Source organism: Leopardus geoffroyi, chromosome E3 (genome assembly GCF_018350155.1).
Source record: "Leopardus geoffroyi isolate Oge1 chromosome E3, O.geoffroyi_Oge1_pat1.0, whole genome shotgun sequence".
Lineage (NCBI taxonomy): Eukaryota > Metazoa > Chordata > Mammalia > Carnivora > Felidae > Leopardus > Leopardus geoffroyi.
The window spans coordinates 18,458,078-18,472,983 of NC_059340.1; the positions used below are offsets into that span (position 1 = coordinate 18,458,078).

At 46.6% G+C, this 14,906-nt stretch overlaps 1 protein-coding gene across 1 annotated transcript; it reads left to right on the forward strand.

Moving 5' to 3' along the window:
* Positions 1-12,629: 12,629 nt before the first annotated feature.
* Positions 12,630-14,906, forward strand: SEPHS2 (selenophosphate synthetase 2). The gene has a single exon (XM_045460356.1). The coding sequence runs from the start codon at positions 12,803-12,805 to the stop codon at positions 14,153-14,155; it is 1,353 nt and encodes a 450-aa protein (XP_045316312.1). The 5' UTR covers positions 12,630-12,802; the 3' UTR covers positions 14,156-14,906.

Consider the following 14,906-nt stretch of genomic DNA (forward strand, 5'->3'; position numbering starts at 1 on the left):
ATGGCTCCGTCGGTCAAGCGTCTGACTCCTGGTTTCATCTCAGGCCATGATCTCATGGTTCATGGGATGGAGCCCCACGTGGGGCTCTGTGCTGACAGCAAGGAGCCTGCTTGGGATTCTCTCCTCTCTCTGCCCCTCCCCTGCTCTTTCTTTCTCTCTCTCAAGATAAATAAATAAACATTAAAAAAATAAAATAAAAATATATGTCAGATCATGCTGCTTTCTTGCTCAAAACCCTTCGGTGGTTCTCCATTTCACTCAAAATACAAGCCAAAGTTCTCATTGTGGCCTAGAGGGACTTAAGTTGTCAGATACATCTGACTATCTTTCTGAAATCTAGTCCCCATCTTGCTCACTCCTTTTCAACTACACTGCTGTCCTGGCTCTTCGTTCAGTCCAGCACACCTTTGCCCCAGGGACTTTGCACCTGCTCTTCTCTTGCTTGGGTTTCCCAAGAAAGCCTCATGGCTCATTCCTGGATCATCTCCTCTGAACTTTTCTCCTTAGCAGTTATAGGGCTTCAGCTTATCGTATTCAATTTACTTATCCATCTGGTTTACTGTCCACCTGTTAGAATACGAACTCCACCAGGGCAGAAATACTGTTTCTTGCTGCCATTCACTGCTGTATCCCCAGTACCTAAAACAGTGCCTGGAGCATAGCAGGTAAATATTTAGTCAGCAAATACTCACCGAGGAGTGAATGCTTGGGGCTTCCCTTGCCCTTAAGGATAATTAAGCTTTCCAGGGTCTAGACTCTTAGGACCAAAAAGCTGTATTGTCCGAAAAGAAGAGGTTGAAGGAGTTGAAAAAAGAGGCCTGAATTCCCAGAGTCAGGAATTTATTTAATATAGGGGCGCCTGGGTGGCTCAGTCGGTTGGGCATCTGACTTCGGATCAGGTCATGATCTCAGAGTCTGTGAGTTTGAGCCCCACGTCAGGCTCTGTGCTGACAGCTCAGAGCCCGGAGCTTGCTTCGGATTCTGTGCCTCCCTCTCCCTCTGCGCCCAACCCACTCGCATTCTGTCTCTGTCTCTCTCAAAAATAAATAAACATTAAAAAAATTTAATATATAAAATTAAATGATACACTGGTGGCAGGTTAGAAAGAAGTTGGGTCCCTCCAGAACAGAAACTTGGAGGACACAGAGGGGATAGTCATAAGTGAGGGGAGGACAGGGCAGAAATGCAGAGAAATAGATGTCATGAGAGAGAATTCATGAGGTCTACAAACAGGGAACGGTGACAACTCAAAGGCTACCTCCATTCCCGATGGCCTCTCTCGTTCCAGTCACAGTAGGGCCACACTGAACCCTTTCTCCTGTGCTTAAATGAATAACATGTTGAATAAGCAAGGGTGTGGCAGCAGGGAGCCTCGGGGCATGCCTGGCTGATGTAGAGGGCAGCTGGAAAAGCAGGCTGGTGCCTCCCTCTCCCCTTTACCCCCCAATCCACCAGGCCTGACTGCCTACAAACCCAGGATGAATGGGGGCAAAGTTCTCTTTTCTGATTCACACAGAAGATTTGCTGGTGCAAATGGTGTGCTTGCCCAGCTGCTACCTCCCAGCCCAGGCTCCCCACCCACCACTTCCTCCTGGGTACAGTGACATGGGCCCCTTTGGTCAGGATGGTTCTGACAGAAATATCTGGGTCACCACAGGGCTCCTTCCCCTTCTTCCCACCTGCCAGGAGAGGGAGAAACTGCCCTACCCCCAGAAGGGGGCCTCAGGGGAGGGGAGGCTATGGAGGCCCAGAGGGGCTCAGAGGCCCCCACCCCATTGCAAGGCCCTTATGATCTCATGGCTAGGCACACCAGAGCGTTCTAAAGTTCTAGAAACTCTACCTGGATTTTCTGAGGAAGGGCTGACCTGAACATACCACAGGTAGGGATTTCCTACAGATGGCACTCTTGAGTATTCACGTGCAGTTCACGGGGCCCTGATGTCACTGGGTGACCTCACTCCAGGGCCTCTGTTTCCAGCCCCTCAGCGTATGGTTGATTGTAGCCGAAAGAGCCCATCATTCAGGACCAGAAACCTGGGAACCAGCTCCGAGCAGTACTGTCTTGCCGTGTTGTGCCAATGACCCTCTTCACCTCTCTGGGCCTTTGTTGCTTCCTCCATACCCAGATCCCAGGCTTCTGCAGGACTCACCAGTCTATGAGTCCAAACAAGATCATATTAATGTTACCACCGCCATCTTGTTGCCGTATTACCCCCACCTGCTAGTACAAGGTCTCCAGCTTCCTGCAGAGTCTCTGCTATTTCAGAAAGTCTTTAGAGGTATTTCACCTGTGCTCTACTCCCTGGTATGTGAGCTGCTCAAGGCTTCACATCTTGGCTGTCGTTCTATAACCAAAACTGGAGCTAGAACATTTCTTGGCTATTAGCCCAAGCCCTTGAAATACCAAGACTGGGGTAGAGTCGGGAAGAACTTCTCTCCCTGCTTTGAGTTACACCAAGCTCCAACTGTTTGGGCTCCAGGGTGTGCAGGCTAGTAAGGCAGCTCTTTCAAGTTTTACTTATGTCTCTCTCTCTCTCTCTCTCTCTGTCTCACTCAAACACGGGATTTATGTTCAGGGGTCTGAGCCAGACTTACACTTGCATAATAGCTACTATGTACCGGAAGGATCACTACTCCCATCTAATGGCTAAACGTTCATTCCTGGGTCAAGTTCATTCTGGTCTGAGCCTCCCCACTCAGGGCACTCCTACGCTCCCTCTTGAATAGGAACCGCATTAGTTCTCCAGACACGGCCCACTTGTTCTTGAACTTCCAAAATGACCAAAACCCACATTTGGCCTACAATGGGGATCTTGGTAACCTCAAGCTGTCTTCTTTGTTACATCAAGGAAAGCAAACTCCCTGCCATCGCTCTACCCCAGTGGGAAACAGGAAAACATTTCCTGTCTTCTGACCAGGTCTCTTGAGCCCATCTAGAAAACAAGTCAAACAGAACCTGGAGGACTTGTCATTGTATGATGTGTTTGCTCTGTACAACAAGGTGGAGGGTTTGGGGGAAGCAGAAGCTCTCTTGATTATCTAAATGATTAGGAAGGCTTCCTCCCTTGTCTCACCACCTTTTTAACCCTTTCTGCCACTCCTCCTCCAGCTGAATGTTCCTGAAGCTTGTTCAGGGGCTATCGATGAGTCCCTATTAATTTAGAGGGTCCGGGCCAGATGTCATACTGTGGCAAGTCACGGGCACCCATGTGGGCTTACTGAATGCAAACACATATATTTGTCTCAAGGATGTCACAAAACCCTTAGAAGAACCCAAATACGATCAGGTCTTGCAGGCGGCTGGAAGAGGGCATCACATGCTCCCCATCCTTCTCTCTTTCTGTAAGCCACCTTTCCCCACTTCTTCAACGAAGTTTGGAGAAGGCTGTCCTCCAGGGCCAACCGCAGCTCCACGTCACACATCCTCTGAATTCCCACACTCTTAGGAAGGAGAATTTGAAACTGCCAACCTCTTTGTGTCATCCTTCATGACACCTTTGATTAGAAGTGTAGTAATGAAGTTTCAGATCTGAAAGGACTCTTGAATGTCACCTAATTCAACTTTGGCCTGCTGCGCAAAAGTCCCTTATATAATACCTCCTATTAAATCTTCAATCAAATTCTCCTTACACACCTACAGAGACAGGATGCTCATGACTTTGTCCCAAGGAGATCCGCTGCGTCTCCGGCAGCTCTGCTTGTAGGAAAATTCTTCTTTTTTTTTTTTTTTTTAAGTTTATATATTTATTGAGAGAGAGAGCACACAGGGGAGGGGCAGAGAGAGAGAGAGAGAGAGGGAGAGAGGGAATCTCAAGCAGGCTCAGAGCCAGACATGGGGCTCCATGTGGGGCTCGATCCCACCAACTGTGAGATCACGCCCTGAGCTGAGATGAAGAGCTGGACACTTAACCGACTGAGCCACACAGGTGCCCCGGAAAATGCTTTCTTGTATTACGACACGCAAGTTTGCCTCTTTGTGACATCCATAACTTAGACCTGGTTCTGTCCCGCAGAAATGCCTGGGGACAAATCTGTTCTCTTTCCCATCCGGAAGCCCCTTCAGAAATACAGACAAGGCTTACATGTCTCTCTTCCAGGCTGAACACCCTCAGTTATACCTAATAGTCCCCATGAGGCAAAGTCTCAAGTCCTCTGACTGCCCCAGGACGAACACCTGTTTCAACTATCCTAAAATTCTGGTGCCCCAAGAAATAAACACAACAAGGATCTTCAAGGAAATCCTTTAATTTAAAAAAAAAAAAGGGTGTGGGGGAATATCTAACAATAATAGGAAGTTGGTTATACCAATTACATAAATCCATTTTATGCAATAGTATTCAGTCTTTAAGAAAATATGGTAGATTTACAAGCACTAGCATAGAAAGATTGTCATGATGATCTAAGTAGAAGAAAAGCAAATTACAAAATAGTGTGTGTTACACCTTACTTGCCTGCTAGGAAGGAGGTCTGCCTTTCTCATCCTGTCTCTCTCCCACATCTCTACCTCTTAAACACTTCATTGTTTGGTGTAGACATTTAAAAAATTGGGGGGAGGAGGGGCGCCTGCCTGGCTCAGTCGGAAGAGCATGTGACTCTGAATCTCCAGGTTGGGAGTTCAAGGCCCGCGTTGGGTGTAGAGATTACTTAAGTAAATAAACTTTTTAGAAAATTGGGGGGAGGATATTTAATGAACTCTACATAGTTATTCCTAGATTCTAGAGATGTCCTGAGTTATTTCTAGAGTATAGAGGATGAGGTTTTAGAGATCTTTTATTATTATGTCGTGTTTGGCTTTTTAATAAAAGGCACAGATAACTGTTTTAACCAGAAAACAACAATAATAAGGGATTTTAAAAATGCTTTAGTGAGCCCCAAATAGCAGGGTGCTGATCTCTTACCTCATTCACATTCTTTGCATTTATTCATTCAACAAATGCTCTCTCTACGGGCTTCTCTGTGTCAGAGCTCATGCTGGGCCCTGAGCAGATGGAACCCAGTGAGGTGTGGTCCAAGCTGTAAGGAGCTCACAGAAGTCAGAGAAAATCTAGATGATAACTGTTAGAACAAGGAAGTTCTGGGGTCATGGGATCACAGGGGAGGAACTTCCTGAAGTCTTGAAGACAGTAGTGGTCCTCTGCTGCATCCTTCCCCTCCAGTGTGTTCTTTCACTCCCCACAGAGTGATCTTTCAAAATCACAAATGTAGCCATGTCATCTCCCTGCTTAAAACCAATCCTGTGACTTCCTTTTTCTCTGAGGACAGAAAGTCCAAAATTCTTTCACATGGCCCATCAGATCTTCTATCTAATCCATCAGGAAGTCTGTTGGCTCCACCTTCAAAAAATATCCAGGCTGCGACCACCTGTCACCATCTCCAGTGTAACCAAGTCACCATCGTCTCTCCCCTGGGTTTTTGCCAGAGCCTTCGCACCGTCTCTCTGCATCCACTTTCCCAACCCTCTCTACCCTCACTTCAGCCAGAGTGACCACGTCACTCCTCTGGTCTAAACTGCCCCCTGGCCCCCATCTTACCCAGAGCCAAATCCAAAGGCCGTGCCAAAGCCCAAAGCCCAAAGCCCATGAGCCCCGCACATCTGGCCCTTCCTTGCCTCTCTGGCATCACTTCCTCCTGCTCCCTCCCTCACCCACTTGTCACCAGCCACAATGGCCGCCTTACTGTGCCTCCAACACATGGAGCTTGCTCATTTTGGGCCCTTTGCCACGAGTGTTTTTCTGCCGGAATGCTGTTCCCCCAAGTTATCCTGTGACTCCCTCCCTCAGCACCTCCTAAGCCACCTTCTCACTCTTTATCTCTGTCTCCTGACCCTCCATTCTGAGTTCTGCCATCACTCTGAGTCTCTCTTTCTGTGCTGTGTCTCTCTTTCTCATTCTTATGGCAAGCGATGACTCATTAGGGCTTCTCACATTTACCTCAGATACAAAGATGAAACTTCTCACCATACAGGCTGTTGTTAGGTGGTTAAGAGTGTGAGGGGCTACGGACATAGGTCTCGTTTCTAGAGCCTATTGCTGGAAGCCCCAGGGAGCAAACCCGGGAGAGGTTGTGTCTTGCCTGGGTCAGGCTCAGGTTCAGGGACCAGCAATGGGGATGCTGACCTGGATGTCGGGGCCAGAGTGGGGGGGCTCAGACCAATGGGGAATGTTTTGGACCTGTGGGGTTTGAATGCAGATTCAAAGCTATAGCAAAGTCAGATTACATCAGTCCTGTGATGCCCTAAGTCCTGTGTCGCCTTCACCAACACTGTGACGCATCTGTCTGACCTCATTTCTTATGGGTCTTTCCACTCACTACGTACCAGTCATCGTGGCTGTCTTTTGCTCCTAGAACACCCCAGGTACATTCCTGCCGCAGAGCCTTTGCACTTGGGCCGTTCCCTCCCTGAAACAGTCTTTTCCAGATATCTGCACACTATTCTTCTCTTTATTCAGGCTTTTACTTCAAAGTCACCTTTTCAGCGAGGCCTTCCCTGGCGACAGTTAGGTAAAACACATATCAGACTTCCTATCCCCCCTCTCTCTGGACTTCATTCCTCCCTCCTCAACATCTATCCCTAATTAACAAATGATTGATCTTACCTATCGCTTTCTCTTCCCATTAGTACGTCAGCTCCATGAGGACAGGGATTTTTGTCTGGCATTCATTGCCATAGCTTTAGTATCCAGTGCACAAAAGTTTTCGACAAATATTGATGAAGGAACCCAGCAGGAGTGCCGAGCGCCTATCACATGCCAGATTATTTCCATCCATTATGTTATTTCTTACTAGAAACACTCGGAATGATTCCTTTTTTGTTAAAAAAAATTAGGGGCGCCTGGGTGGCGCAGTTGGTTAAGCGTCCGACTTCAGCCAGGTCACGATCTCACGGTCCGTGAGTTCGAGCCCCGCGTCGGGCTCTGGGCTGATGGCTCAGAGCCTGGAGCCTGTTTCTGATTCTGTGTCTCCCTCTCTCTCTGCCCCTCCCCCGTTCATGCTCTGTCTCTCTCTGTCCCAAAAATAAATAAACGTTGAAAAAATTAAAAATATATGCAAATACACAGAGCACACAGCACACTGGTCCATGTGGCCTGGAGGAAGTGACAGGGCGCCGCCTGGAGTTCAGTGTGAGGCGATGGCCCTCCTTACGCGTAGAGCAAATTGTCTAAAATTCACTCTGTGAAGCTATGACTAGTACTTCTCTCTGGGAAGAGGGATTTCAAGTTCTTTTAACTTTCTTCCTTTTCACTAAGCTGCATTTTGTGATTTTCCTCCAGGGACAACAGAATAATTTTGTAATGGGTTTACTGGCTCAGTCAGTAGAGCATGCAACTCTTGACCTGGGGGTTGTGAGCTCAAGCCCCACATTGGGTATAGAGATTACTTAAAAATAAAATCTTTATTTATTTTTAATGTTTATTTATTTTTGAGAGAGAGAGAGAGAGAGAGAGGAGACAGAGCATGAGCAGGGGCAGAGAGAGAGACACACAGAATCTGAAGTAGGCTTCAGGCTCCAAGCTGTCAGCACAAAGCCCGATGTGGGGCTCGAACTCACGAACCGCGAGTTCATGACCTGAGCCAAGGTCGGATGCTTAACCGACTGAGCCACCCAGGTGCCCCAAAATAAAATCTTTAAAAAAAAAAACAACAAACGTATTAAGGGCACCTGGGTGGCTCAGTCGGTTAACCTTCCGACTTTGCTCAGGTCATGATCTTGCAGTTCGTGAGTTCGAGCCCCGCGTCAGGCTCTGTGCTGACAGCTGGGAGCCTGGAGCCTGTTTCCGATTCTGTGTGCCTTTTTCTCTCTGCTTCTCCCCTGCTCATGCTCTGTCTCTCTCAAAAATAAACCCCAAAAAACTTTTTTTTTAAAGGGTGCTAAACTTACTGAAATATTCTCAGTATACTAGAAATATACGGAGTGTATATTTACCACAATTAAAAAGACTTCTTTAAAATGTGCTGAACCTGGGGCCCCTGGCTGGCTCTGTCGATGGAACTGCAACTCTTGATCTTGGGGTTATGGGTGTGAGCCCCATGTTGGGTGTGGAGATTACTTAAAATCAAATCTTAAATTTTTTTTTTAATTAAAAAATAAAGTGTCCTAAACCTTTAAGTGTAGTGTTATAACTCTACATTATCATAATGTGAAAAACTAGCACCAGCCTCAGTGTTTTTGTTGTATGTGAAAAGCAAATGAGGGGCTGGTATTCAGGCCTTCTTCTTCTTCTTCTTTATGTTTACTTATTTTTACGAATGAGAGAGAGAGAGGGAGAGAGAGAATGAGCAGGGGAAGGGCAGAGAGAGAGACACACACACACAAAGAATCCGAAGCAGGCTCCAGGCTCTGAGCTGTCAGCACAGAGCCCGATGTGAGGCCTGAAGTCACCAACGGAGAAACCATCATCTGAGCTGAAGTCGGACACTCAACCCACTGAGCCACCCAGGTGCCCCCAGCTTTGGTCTTGATCTCAGAGTCATGAGTTCAAACCCCATGGTAGGTTTTGAAGCCTACTTAAAACACAAACATGGGGCCCCTGGGTGGCTCAGTCAGTTGGGCGGCCGACAACAGCTCAGGTCATGATCTCGAGGTCTGTGACAACAGCTCAGGTCATGATCGCGAGGTCTGTGACAACAGCTCAGGTCATGATCTCGAGGTCTGTGACAACAGCTCAGGTCATGATCGCGAGGTCTGTGACAACAGCTCAGGTCATGATCGCGAGGTCTGTGACAACAGCTCAGGTCATGATCTCGAGGTCTGTGACAACAGCTCAGGTCATGATCGCGAGGTCTGTGACAACAACTCAGGTCATGATCGCGAGGTCTGTGACAACAGCTCAGGTCATGATTTCGCGGTCTGTGAGTTTGAGCCCCATGTCTGGCTTTGTCCTGACAGCTCAGAGCCTGGAGCCTGCTTCCAATTCTGTGTCTCCCTCTCTCTCTGCCCCTTCCTGCTCTCTCTCTCTCTCTCAAAAATAAACATTAAAAAAATTAAAAAAAACATACAAATAAACAAAAACCACCTCTTCTCCTTTGCCTGCTATTCCAACCCCACCTCCAGGTTTTGACTCTTGCAATCTTTGACCCATATGCTTTCACCCAAGTGGTAAATGTGATTCAATGGATCTTTCAGCGAGAAACAAGAAAAAGATAAAAAGGATGCTTTCAAATGCTCATGATACAGTCATAAGGATCACCCTTGTGACTCATGTGGATCACCTGCACAAAGGCACATGAACTTGTTCTAAGCCTAGTGGGTTGGTCACTGACCAAGGCAAATTCATGACTTTTTTGACCTGAGCGAACATTTTGTCCAAACAGAAGCAACAGGGAACTATAGGGATGAAACCTTCCCTTCAGAGTCCTGCTTTTTCCAGGGGCATGTTGGGGGTTGTTAGAATTCTCAAGGGGAAGCCCCAGGATGAGGGATAGAACACCAGCCTTCAGGTCAAAACAGACCTAAGTTTGTATTCTCCCTAGGTTGATTCCAGCTGGTGACCCTGTGCACCACTCCTGACTTATCGGGGACCTCAGTTTCCCCATCCCTAAAGTGGATAATACTGCTGATTTCCTGGGGCTGCTATGAGGATTAAAAGAGGAGATGGGGGCACCTGGGTGGCTCAGTTGGTTAAGCATCCAACTCTTGTTTTCTGCTCAGGTCATGATCTCTTGGTTCATGAGTTCGAGCCCCGAGTCGGGCTCTGCACTGTCACACTGGCAGCGCAGAGCCTGCTTGGGATTGTCTATCTCCCCCCACCTCTCTGTCCCTCCCCTGTTCTAACTCCCTCTCAAAATAAATAAACTTTTTTTTTAAATAAAAGAGATGAATGAGTACAAGATGCTCAGCACCAGTCATCACATGAGCCCAGCAAACTGTATTTCATAAGATGATATATTCATTCATCAAATGTCATTGCCATGTAAGGTGCTATGGAAGTCAGGGTGGATGAAACAGGGCAGCCCCTGCCTGTGGAGCTTACAGCCTAGTGGGGCAGATAGTCATGGCATAATCACATGATTATCAAGTGAATAAAGAATTACAAATTGTTCTAAATGCCTAGAGGAAAAAGTCCAAAGAACAAATAGAGCGTATAACCAGGGGCACCTGATCTAGTCACTTTTTAACCCAGATGAGGTGACTACAGATGTACTGGGATGTTTTCATTTTTCCCTTAGTGATAGGAAGATCCTTCACATGTACAATGTACTGAATACTTTGCAAAGAAATCTTCATAGTTGAGATTTTCATATGATCCTTACGCCAGATCCTAAGCAGAGATTATAACCTTCATTTTACAAAAGTGGAAACTAAGGCATAGACAGTTTATATCAGTTCTTCAAGGCTAGACAGCTCATTGACAAGTCCAAAGGTGAGACAAGATCCAGATGTTTGTTGCTTCCACATCTATTGCTTTTTGACTATTTTGTTTTTCTTTTTGTATTTTTAATTCTGAAATATAGCACGCTTTCTCTTTTTTTTTAATGTTGAGATATAACTTACAAAGAGTGTGGGAAAATAGATGTGTGCAGTTTCAAGAACATTATGTAACTATAACCCAGCCCAAGAAACAGAAGGAAACGGAGCCCAGGGGTCCCTTATGCACCCTACCCCAGGAGTAATCCCTATGCTAAATTTTGTTAATCATCCACTCTCTTACCTTTTAAAAAAGTGTTTACCATTTTGCATATCTTATCAATATATGATTGCATTGCCTGGTGCTGAATTTTATTATATGAATGGCATCTTAGTTTAGGTACACTTCTGCAACTTGCTTTTTTTTTTTTTTTAATTTTTTTTTCAACGTTTATTTATTTTGGGGACAGAGAGAGACAGAGCATGAACGGGGGAGGGGCAGAGAGAGAGGGAGACACAGAATCCGAAACAGGCTCCAGGCTCTGAGCCATCAGCCCAGAGCCTGACGCGGGGCTCGAACTCACAGACCGCGAGATCGTGACCTGGCTGAAGTCGGACGCTTAACCGACTGCGCCACCCAGGCGCCCCTCTGCAACTTGCTTTTTACTCCCAACATTTTGTTTTTGAGATTATCCATATTGATGATACCTATACCTATCATTCATTTTCACAGATAAATAATATTCCACGTGTGATTATACCACAATTTGTTTATGCATTCCCTGTTAACAGATGCGTGTGTTGTTTCCAGTTTTTTGTTGAAGAATCTCCCATCCCCAACCACCTCATTCTCTCCCCAGAGGCAATCAATTTACCAGTTTCTGGTGATTATACTCCCAGAAATATGCTATTGCATATATTTCCCCCTTTTACAACAAATAGTAGTATTGTATAAATACTGCTCTGAAGCTTGCTTGTTTCTCTTAACAAACATCATCCGCAGTATAGCCTGGTAGTCTTTGGAACAGATTGCTTGGATTCATATCCAGCTCCATTCTAAACTGGCTATGACCTTGAATAGGGCATTTAATCTCTCTGTGCGTTATATTCCTTTTCTGTAAAATGTGGAAAGAATCATAACTCAGAGAGTTTTATAAGGACTAAGTTAATATACATAAAGCATTTAGGACTGTGCCTATTAGAACCGTAACCATTATCAATAGAATTACATTAATGTTCTCTCGTTCTGTTTTACAGTTGCTTGGATGGATAGTCTATTATATAAACGTACCACAATTTATTTTAATAATTGATAAACATTTAGGTTGTTTCCAGTATGTTGATATTACAAACAGCACAGAAAACAAAACATCCCTACCATTTCCCACTCACAGCTCACGAGTACATCTGTAGAATAAAGTCCTAGAATTGGAACTGCTGGGCCAAAGGTATTATATGCATTTATAACCTTAATGGATATTGGCAAATTGCTCTTCAGGGTTACATCACAGATTCTCATATATACTAACTTAAAGACATACAGAAACCTGAGGACAAAAGAAGGTAAGCTACTTTGTTGTCCAGATAGATACATCACTGATGCCAGAGAGGGAAAGTGACTCATACCGGCAGTTAGTGGTGGAAACAGCACCAGAACCCAAGCACGTGTCTGCCCTTAAAAGCCTTAAAAGATTTTTATTTTATTTTTATTGTTTATTTTTTTAATGCAATCTTTACTTCCAATGTGGGGCTTGAACGCATGACGGGGAGAGCAAAAGTCGCATGCTCTTCCGTCTGAGCCCGCCGGGCGCCCCTGAATCTTACAATTTTTTGGAGCTCATTTTAACATTTTATTATTTTGATGCTACAGTTTGCTTGCTTAATGGTAGTAACTTAATATCTAATTTTTCATTATTCGTTCCGAATTTTTCCCTGGGCTATTTTCCTAACCTGGATTGGTCACGTGCACTGTCATGTGACCCTTGGACCTTTCTGACCTGTAATAGATCTACCAAATGACCCCCAAATTCCTCATCTCCGAAAATGCAGCACTTGGTCAACTGCCTCCAGGGAGCAAAGTCGCGCCAGCCTCTCCCAAGAGATCGTTTAAATTACAACTAGCGGAGCGAACCAAATAGCAAACGGGTAACCTAGTCCACACCAGTTTCGCAAACTGCTGGTTGATTTGTAATTCATCTCTTAGATGAAAGGAAGCCCGCCCTCGGTTGCGAAATCGTCATTGGATGGCACGGCTGTCAATCACCAGGGCTATAAGTACGGGAGGCCGGCGGCTCCTCCCCCAGGAAGGCCAGGAGCGCGCGGTGTGGCGTGAGTCGGGCTGCGCGAGTCGTGCGGAGGAGACTCTCTGCGGTAATATCTGTTAATCCATATTAACTGGAGTAGAAAATAAAAGCGAGCGCTCCTCTCCTCTTTTCCCCTCCCTGCCGGGCAGGCGCGATGGCGGAAGCGGCGGCGACGGGCGCCGGCGGAGAGGTGGCGGTGGCGGCGGCGGCGGCGGAAGGCTCGGGCTCCGCCGGCTTGTCTCTGGGCCGCGGCTTCTCGAGCTACCGGCCCTTCGAGCCCCAGGCGCTGGGCCTCAGCCCGAGCTGGCGGCTGACGGGCTTCTCCGGCATGAAGGGCTGAGGCTGCAAAGTCCCCCAGGAGACGCTGCTCAAACTCCTGGCGGGACTGACGCGGCCAGACGTTCGGCCCCCGTCGGGTCTGGGCCTGGTCGGAAGCCATGAAGAGGCGGCCCAGGAAGGCGGCCTCCCGGCCGGGGCGGAACCCAACCCAACCTTTCCAGCCCTGGGCATTGGGATGGACTCCTGCGTCATACCCCTGAGGCACGGGGGCCTGTCACTGGTGCAGACCACGGACTTCTTTTACCCCCTAGTGGAAGATCCCTACATGATGGGGCGCATAGCGTGTGCCAACGTGCTGAGTGACCTCTACGCCATGGGTATTACTGAATGTGACAACATGTTGATGTTACTCAGCGTCAGCCAGAGTATGACTGAGGAGGAACGAGAAAAGATAACACCGCTCATGATCAAAGGCTTTCGCGACGCTGCCGAGGAAGGAGGGACTGCAGTGACTGGTGGACAGACAGTGGTAAACCCTTGGATTATCGTCGGAGGGGTTGCCACCGTGGTATGTCAGCCAAATGAATTCATCATGCCGGACAGTGCAGTGGTTGGGGATGTGCTCGTGTTAACCAAACCCTTAGGAACCCAAGTTGCTGTCAATGCCCACCAATGGCTGGATAATCCTGAAAGATGGAATAAAATAAATATGGTGGTCTCCAGAGAAGAGGTAGAGCTAGCTTATCAGGAAGCCATGTTCAATATGGCTACCCTAAACAGAACTGCTGCTGGACTAATGCACACGTTTAATGCACACGCAGCCACAGATATCACAGGCTTTGGCATTCTAGGACACTCTCAGAACCTTGCAAAACAACAAAGAAATGAGGTGTCATTTGTCATTCATAATCTGCCAATCATTGCCAAGATGGCTGCCATCAGCAAGGCCAGTGGGCGCTTTGGGCTCCTTCAAGGAACCTCAGCAGAAACTTCTGGGGGATTACTGATTTGTCTGCCGAGAGAACAGGCAGCTCGCTTTTGTTCTGAAATCAAATCTTCCAAGTATGGAGAGGGTCACCAAGCATGGATCGTCGGTATTGTGGAAAAGGGAAACCGGACAGCTCGGATCATTGACAAGCCTCGAGTTATTGAGGTCCTACCTCGCGGGGCCACTGCTACTGCTCTCGTTCCTGACAATTCCAATGCTGCCTCTGAACCTAGCTCCTGAGACGGAATAGCAGAAGTTGTGTGGACCTTAGAGTCTTTGTACACAATCGTGGACGGTTCTCAAAACTTTATTTTCAGAAGAAATTTCCAAAGAAGGCTGCCTGCATAGTAGTTCCGGCTGCCCTTTCTCGGTGATTTGAATCGGCTCATCACAAGCTGCACATTCCAAGGCCAGAAGTAACATTTTGGACTTCAAGGTGGGGTTTGTTCATCTCTTACATGGAAGAGAAGCAGAAAAACCTCTGTTACTTCTTTCCAAGAACAAGATGAGGCTCTTCTGGTTTGAGGGATTTTTCTTAGCATTGGGTTGATTCATGTCTGCACAGGGGGTGAGATTATTGAAATTACATACATACCAAAAAAGGTAAATTGCAAAATGATTTAGATCAGAAGCAAATAAGTTTGGACCAATACTGTTGATAGAACTAAATTGTTAAGAGAGATCTTACATTGCAATGTCAAATTCTTTATTAGATTTGTTTTCAGAAACACTGGCTCTTTCCTGCTCTGGGCAAGAATTGAGCAGCTTGTCCAATGACTGGGAAAGGAGGACCTGCGACCATCTGATTTGGTCTCTGTTAATGACGCCTCTCCCTCTAAACCCCTTTAAGGACTGGGGGAGGCAGAGCAAGCCCCAGAGCCCAAGCCTTGATGGTCATTGAGATGTTAAATCTTGCACTGAAAATTTCTGGTGATTTAATCAATAAAGTAATTTCTAGTGAAATAAATAAAAGGGACTTTGTTGAAAAATT